At 34.3% G+C, this 8323-nt stretch overlaps 1 protein-coding gene across 5 annotated transcripts; it reads right to left on the bottom strand.

Moving 5' to 3' along the window:
* Positions 1–6350: 6350 nt before the first annotated feature.
* Positions 6351–7705, bottom strand: LOC147382169 (kinesin-like protein KIN-5D). Of its 5 annotated transcripts, XM_086429205.1 has the most exons (4): positions 7535–7705; positions 7328–7439; positions 6819–6905; positions 6351–6717 (listed from the first exon to the last, which is right to left on the bottom strand). In XM_086429205.1, exons 1-3 carry the CDS (start codon positions 7652–7654, stop codon positions 6865–6867), a joined length of 273 nt encoding a protein of 90 aa, XP_086285331.1. In that variant the 5' UTR covers positions 7655–7705; the 3' UTR covers positions 6351–6717; positions 6819–6864. The 5 variants fall into 5 exon arrangements, 3 of the variants coding, with proteins under 3 accessions (XP_086285331.1, XP_086285330.1, XP_086285329.1); XR_015173958.1 differs by lacking the exon at positions 6819–6905 and having other exon boundaries at positions 6351–6699; XM_086429204.1 differs by having other exon boundaries at positions 6351–6905.
* Between the last annotated feature and the right edge of the window lie 618 nt (positions 7706–8323).

Here is an 8323-nt window from a genome sequence, read left to right as displayed (position 1 = left end):
TCCCCTTGACCTTGGTCTTATATCACAGACAAAAAGAAGATGACATAATGACCTTGTCTTCAACCTTGAGCTAAAATCTTCTTAATTTTTACCTAGAAAATATGTCATGTTCAAGCTTAACACCAAGAAGGTACATCGTCTTTAACTTATTCAACCTCTTCAAACTATTATCTTTTAACGCATTGTAAACATCGTTTATTTTTCTACAAAAATCTATTCTCAACCAAAAATCCTATCTTGTTCATGATGTTTGAAGGTTGAAGGAGATAGAATCTTCAATTTAATTTCTTGTCTTCAATGTCTTGTAGAAACTCTTGATTTTTCTACCCAAGAGTCCATGGAACTTCCACTTCGCCAAAACTCAATCTTATTCTTGTGGTTCGAAGATTGAAGAAGATGGGTTCTTAAGCTTCAACCTAAAGTTGAAGAAGAGAATGAACAACATCACCCTGAGGTTGAAGATTACTGGTTTGGGGGGAGAAAATCAGCTTGAGATCTAAAATGATGGCATTTAGGTAATTTATGGTAGTCTCTCGTAAAAGACATAAGTCAAGGGGGGCATGTCTTTAATTTCAAAATACAAGAGGGTATTTTTTATATTGACAAAAATATTAAAGAAGACCTTCAACGTGGACGTGCCATCAGTTGGTTTACTTAAAGGAGGTATCTTAAATATTTGAATCACAATGCAGTAAACTGATGCGGTTGATAAAATCATAGATGCTTGATACATGTTCCATGTGCCTAGAGGTAACTTAAGTACGTTAGTTTGAGATGTATAGGATCATTGGTTTGTAATGGGACATGGGTTTAGAACGGGTGTTGTAGGTGGTTCCTTAATTAGAAAGTATTGTATGTAATTTTAGATAGGTATTTGATTTAGGTAGATAACAATTTTAGTAGTGGGCAACGAATTGGATAGTTTCTTCGTGGATTAAGGTGAAGTGAAGTGTTTGTATTTAAATAGATGTCTTTCTATTAATGAGATTATCACATTATTAACTTATCAAAAATTTCTCTTGAAATTAGGAGGATAGGATTCCCTTCAAAGTGAACCAATTTTTTGTATTTCTTGTTTTTTTAGTCAAAATAAGCAATAGGAGTGCTCGTATCAATTTATTATCAGAGTTGACTAACACTATGTCTGACCCTAGAATTTCTCTACATGAGGCTCAGATTAAAACCCTCAAGACAATTTCTGCATAACATAAAAAAATATTTAGGGAGATCATACAACAAGTTGCTGCTCTTAATATCAAATTTGATCATATTCCTGATGAGCGAGCAGAATGATCTGATGGGCCCAAAAAAGGTCGAGTTGATGTTGTGGGTGAATCATCTCAAGGTGGATCGTTTGGCTCCATACAAGTCTAAACAATTCCACTTGATTTCCCTCGATTTGAAAGTGAAAACCGATTTGGACGGGTTTATCAAGCTGAACAATTATTTTCCTACCATCAAGCACCCCAGAGCAAAAATATCAGCATACCTTCATTCCAATTAAAGGGGGAGGCTCTTCAATGGTTATGTTGGTTTGGAGAAATTTCAAGTCATTTATACTTTGTCTTTGTTTTTAAGTGCTCTCAATGTTCGATTTGGACTAATTGAGTTTGAAGATTACACGGGTGTTCTTGCCAATTTTGAGCAAACTACTACTGTGCGAGATTATCAATCTTAAATTGAGAAACTTGCGAATCAGGTTTAAATTCTCAATGAATCGTTTCTCGTCAATTGTTTGGTGTGTGGATTAAAAGACGATATCAAGATGGATGTCCAAATGTTTCATCCAACCACACTCATTGGTGCCATTGGATTAGCTCACTTAGAAGAAGAAAAATTGAATGCTAACTGTAGGCAAGTTTGAATGAAATGAACGAGAGCACATTCTTAGTTAATTTAAACACCACCAAGGCATCAACCCCACCAATCAAAAGATTGACCCCAATGGAAGCCAAAGAAAGGAGATAGCGAGTATTATGTTATAATTGTGATGAAAGATTTTATCTTGGCTATCGTTGTATGTTAGAGAATAAGATTCACTGTATTAAGATGCACAAGATACACTGTATCATTGCTAGTGTATCTCATCACAAATGAAAGGTTGTGATGAAGGATATTCTAGAATATATATTGATATTTAGAATATATCAATTGGGATATTCTAAAATATTTATATTAGGTAGTTTTCATATATCTTGATTGATGTAATGTCTATAAATACCCTATTGGGACTTTTGTAATATTCATCTAAGAAATCTCAATAAATTCAATATTTCTACATTGTAAAATAAGTACTTTATTTCTGATTGAAAGTGGATGGATAGAAGAAAGTAATGGACATAATCGAATCGTCACAGTCAAGGAGTTAGCTGTGGGCAAGGATCCAAGTGTTAACCTTTGAGGACAAGGTTTGTCCAAGGGGGGTGGATTGATACGTGTGCCATCTGCCTAGGGGTAACTTAAGTAAGTTAACTTGAGATGTATAAGATCATTGGTTTGTAATGGGATATGGGTTTAGTACGTGGGTTTTAGGTAGTTCCTTAATTAGATGGTATTATATGTAGTTTTATATATGTATTTGATATAGGTAGGAAACTGTTTTAGGTGTGGGCAACGAACTGGATAATTACCCTTTTTGTGGCTTTGTCACAGACAAAAAGAAGACGCAAATGGCCTTGTCTTCAACCTCAAGCTAAAATCTTCTTATTTTTTACTCAGAAAATATGTCATTTTCAAACTTAACATCAAGAAGGTACCTCGTTTTTCACTTATATATTCAACCTCTTCTTCAATCAATTATCTTTTAACGCATTGTAAACCATCGTTTATTTTTCTATGGTTATGTGCACATATGCCACTTTAAGAGTGTCTTAGTGAGTCAATTTATCATTAGTCTAAATATTTACTAACAAAAATATTTAGATGCATAAAATTAATTTCGTGGCACACATCAATCAAAGACAAGGATTTCACCAAAATTTGAAGTAGGTTGGTTACTTCAATGTTTACTTGGGTGAGTTGGCTCTAAAGAGTTTAAAGCAATGTAAAAAATCAGACACACCGGAATGAGCCAATGGTTCAACCATACGAACCTTCAGTCCTCATGAACCAGTTATTAAATTACAAAAAAAATATTTTTATTTGGATTTCTTCAAGAAATGAAATTTAAAACTTTGTAGATTTAAAGAAAATAGAAAATGTCACCAAAATCTTTAATCTTTCTCCATTTTTTCATTGATTCATGAAAGAGTCTAGAAATTCTATATATATATATATATATATATAGGGTCGGGTTCCTGCGACACAAATACAGACAACGTGTTTGTCTTATATGGGCAAAAATGTTTGGAATGGGCTGATTTTTTGTGAGGATGATCTCTGTGATGAGGGGATCATCCTGGCAAAAAATCATCCCATTCCAAAACTTGTAACCCCATCAAAATTGATTTACAAAAATTGGACAGTCTGTAATTTTTCAACAAAAATTGGACGGTCTAGAAGTTTCATAATGAGCTGATTTTTGGCAAGGATGATCTCCTCACCGTAGAGATCATCCTCACAAAAAATCAGCCCATTCCAAACATTTTTTCCCATATAAGACAAAACACATTGTCTATATGTGTGTTGAAATGGTTGTCGTTTGAACCTGACGCATATATATATATATATATATATATATATTTTTTTTTTTTTTTTTTTTTTTTTTTCTATTTCTAATTTTAATATTAATATGTTAATAATTAGTTATTATTTCAAATCGATCCGACCGTATTATACCTCGGTTGAACCCTAGTTTGACGATTTGAACAACTTTTAGGTTTTATTATCCATTAGGTTTTAAAAACATTGGTTTAAAGAATTCGGTCCACTTTACCACACAAAAGAAATAATTAAGAGTTTTGGCCAAGTATGTTGCGAAAAAAAAAGATGCAGACTCCTTGAGAAGCATGTCCTCTCTCTCATATTTTAAAATCAATAAAATATACTTCTTTTATAAATCCAAAGCATCTACAGTTCTTGAACTTATAAAGTCGATTGAGTGTGTCACCATTTTTTTTTTTATTTAAAAAAAAGAATCTTCATTCAAAAATGTTGTACAGCACCCTGTTCAAGCTATCCGTACTTGTTGCCACGACCACCTACATCAGAGATAAAGATACCGGAGTTATCACCGGTGACCGGAGATCATGTGAGTCACCACTCCGACGCTCAAAAATGTGTGAAAATTACATTTTTACCCCTCTATTTTTATGTAGAAAAACACTAAGAAAAATGGCAAATCTAGCAAAATAAATTTAGTTTCTTACCAGTGAGTGACACTGTTTGGGGCAAATAATACACCTTTTTCAAATGCAAAAATCGTCGGCATAGACCTCCATAGTGTCCCAAGCATATCTTAAAAAAATTTGGTCATCATCCTATGTTAAGTGGTTAATGCATTCTTCAATTTGAATGACATTACTCGAAGTAGAACATTCCTTGCTCTTTGGTAAATGCCAACTTCTCTTGGTTTTATAATGCCAATGAGATCTAGTTATATATCAAATGTTCATTCATTAACAACAACCTTTACTTGTCAATCGATTCTTGGTAGGGGAAAATAGTCTTCCAGATATATTTTATTTGGGATGGTATTGTCAATGCAAACCCCTTACTTTCCTATCCTTCTTTGGTACCACAATAATGTTTGCTATCCCCTAGTAGATACCTTCCCGAATGAATCTGATTCTAAGCAAGCTTCTGATTTCCTTAATAACCGCTGGAGCTATGCCACCTCGGTGACTATTTGAGTTACAAAATCTAGTTCGCATTTTTTTTTTAGGGGATGGAATCACGTTTACCAATTTTAATCATCAATAAATATTATATAACAGAGAAAATTAGAAATGGAGAAAATCAGTGACTTATACCGACGGATACATCTGTCGGTAAATCTGCATATATCCGTCGCAGAATAATATACCGACGAAGAGGTTTTTTCGTCGGTACTCGTCGGGGTTTGCACTATGTGAAAAAGGCTCATATTTGACGGTCTTAGCCCGTCAAATTTTGAGAAATTTGACGGACCCTCCCATCAAATATGCCCGTCAAATATTCTCTTGTAGAATTTTTTTTTTTGACGGTCCTGAATTATCAAATTATTGGAGAATGGACTTAAAAAAAACAAAAAAAAAATCCATAGAGTATGACCGTCAAATTTGGAGGTTTAACAAACAATAACACAGTCCTCTAATTCACCAATCACAATGAACAAAATAATATATAAAAAAAAAAGTTCAAAAAAAGAAAAATCATAAAACAAGCTCCAAACTAAACTAAATAACCCAAAATTAATTATACATGTAAACCTCTTTATTAAGATCAAAAATTCTGTCGAAGAGACAAATAACTGACAATAAAGCAGTATATGATATATATACAACTATTTATGTCACACTCCTGATTTAATTTAGAACACAAAACACAAACAATTGAAGAAGCAATAATAGATTCTAAGAGATACCTAAGAGAAAGCCGAAGAAGTAACTTTATAGACAAACTGTAAGAGAACCAACTCTCCTCAATACTATATGTGGCCCCGCAATCTTGTTGTTGATCAAACTGTGAGTGGTTGTTGCTTGCCATTCCCATCATAAGGTTCGGTGGATGCCTCAGATTTCCTCTTCAGAACAACGATCCATGTCGTAACTTCCAACACTAATGCAATCCCACCCAATACACACAATACCACAATATAAGTTGTTTTCCACATTTTAGCTGGATCCAACATGTCTAGACCTTTAAACACGTTGACGATACCAAGAACAAGGATGGAGTATCCAACAATATGGTGGTAAAAATTCCAGTAAATCCTGTACTTGTGCTCCTTCTTTGGCCTTAGGAACAATGCGAAAATCAGCACAACACAAAGAATGATAAACTCGTTATGATTGATTAAGAAAATGTGCCTAAAATAAGAAACAATGAACAAATTAGGAACAATTATAATTACCTGCAATGTTGCGAAACAAAAGAGAGTGATCCCAATATTCCGATGAGATTTGTATACCAAACCCTTCGAATTGGCCCCGAGATGAAGACCAGTAGCCCATCCGGCAACTCCAATAACATAGGAAGAACTCTGACAAATGATATGAAGATAAAACCAAGCTGGATTTGCTGACTTGAATGTCCTGAGATACCTAGCAAATATGGCTCCAATTGGAAACAAAATTGTGAATCTGCCAAAAAAAAAACAATACAAATTAGTTTTTTTTTTTTTTTTGTAAGATCATATAACAAGGAAACCAGTAAGTAACAAAAATCACAAATAAACAAAATTAAGCATAAAAAAAACAACTTACATTCCTCTTTTTGAGATTTGAATTTCCTCCTCTACTTTAGGTACTATTGCTCTGCCCACTCATTAAATCAAGTGTTCCTTTCGAACACCTGCCACACTTGATTCACCGTCGCCCCTGCCATGTTCTTCGGCAACACCACTGTAGCATACAGCCTCATCACACCATCTACGTACTCCGCTTCATAATTTACATCTTACATTTGCTTTTGTGGAAACGAACGACTGCATATCTTCTTCCATTTCTTTTAATTGTTGTTCCTGCTGCATTATGGAAGCTGCAACAGTCTTATGCAAGACCTCAAGTTGTTGAGTCAATTGAGACTGGAATTTCTGAACAAGAGTTATGTTTCCATCTTCTATTTTATCCTTGCGTTCTACACACCAATCACATTGCAAAAGTTTATAGGCAATCTTCATGCCTTGTTTTTTAGTAAGATATACCCAACATTGTGTACTTCAAAACATGGACACAAACCAATTTTGGCAAACAATCCAGACACATCAGATGTTGCATTCTCTAGCTATGATCGAAGCTCAAATGCCCGCTCCATGAGTGCTTTCTCTGAAAAATAAACAATAAATGTCACTGAGGGAGGAAAGACAGAGTGAGAACCAATGCAAGATGGCAACTGTCCAACACCCCTAGCAAGATGGAAGCTATTTGAATTAAGGGTACTGGTTCAAACTATGTAAAGTAGATACAGATGTGATGAGTGTGAAAAACCAATGGAATGGTCAACATGTACTTAAAGCTAAACTAAGTTGTTAACTAAATGTTCCAATCGATTACAACCTTTTCAGGCACCCTTCATCCAATCCAAATAATGAGTGACAGATAAAAATATCAATGCCAAAACATCTCAAAATATTTTTTTCCAAAATTCAAGCCTAACATGGAAGTTCTCGAAGGAAACCAAAAAGAAACACCATTTCATAAAACAATCAGGAAAGGGTGCTGAAGGAAAGTGATGGAACTTTACTCACCTGATCTGAGGAGATTAAAGATTAAGAATTCCTTTTCTTTAATCGTTGAGTTGGCCTGTCTATATCTATCCTCTAGATCGAACAACGCATGTTCAGTGTTCTCGAGTTTTTTCTTTGGACACATACAGGCAACAGCAAAGACTTTAATTTCTTGCATTGAGGCAAAGCTTAAAAGAAGGTCAGGAGAATGACTATACAACAAGTCACCTGAGTCTTTTCAAGTTTTTCACTTAATTCTGCGGTCAACAGTTGCTGAGAGTTGTAAAGTTCTTGAAGTCCCATTACTTGCTGCTCACGATATACAATTAGCTGGTTAAATCTATACATATAGTAACCAAAAAGACAAATAAAAAAACCAAATACAGAGGTTGTGGATTGTATCTTCTTGTAGATAACGATCTCGTGGTATATAGATGCCATTCTTCTCTCTTGCAGCATACACCTCTGATTAGAAAACATAAAGCATAATTGTATAAATGAGATCCTAGTTTTGATAAAACCTTACCTAAGCATTCAATTGCTTAAGAATAATTGTTAATTAAAGGACTTACATAATACTCTTTATAATTTGAGAGATAAACAAGAGAAAAGATCAAATGAAACTACAATCAATCACCCGAACTAGGAAGCACTCACCTTGCTTAAGGCGGTCAATCTCAGTGTACAAATCCTTGATTCATTGATGCTCCTTAATTTTTCTAAAAATTTAGATAAATCACTTGAATCATGTTCAATGCAGTCATCCACTGTACATTTTTTTGTTGGTTTCATTAGCCCATTGATTCAGATAATCAGTGAGATTGTGGATGGGGTTAGTCTAACAAATTTTGTAAATGGGAGTCTATAAATTAGAAATCAAGTACCTTGTCCACTAAGAAATTCAAAAAAGCCTTCCTAGGGGAACCATTAATTTTCCCAAACCTACTCAAGTCAGAATCTGCATAAACCATTCATTGATAGATAAATCGATCACCATGTGCTAAGCCATTACCTCTC

Source organism: Akebia trifoliata, chromosome 16, assembly GCF_017979445.1.
Source record: "Akebia trifoliata isolate Shusen 1 chromosome 16, ASM1797944v1, whole genome shotgun sequence".
Lineage (NCBI taxonomy): Eukaryota > Viridiplantae > Streptophyta > Magnoliopsida > Ranunculales > Lardizabalaceae > Akebia > Akebia trifoliata.
This window is presented reverse-complemented; position numbering and strand designations above follow the sequence as displayed.

Bases quoted from the DNA above. Each gene is read 5' to 3' on its own strand.
- LOC147382169 (XM_086429203.1), bottom strand. From the start codon at position 7,654: ATGTATAGATTTAACCAGCTAATTGTATATCGTGAGCAGCAAGTAATG. The intron at 7,440-7,534 runs GTGACTTGTTGT...ATGTGTCCAAAG, and splicing joins AAAAACTTGAAAAGACTCAG to AAAAAACTCGAGAACACTGA. The intron at 6,718-7,327 runs GTGAGTAAAGTT...ATTGGTGTGTAG, and splicing joins CTTTAATCTCCTCAGATCAG to AACGCAAGGATAAAATAGAA.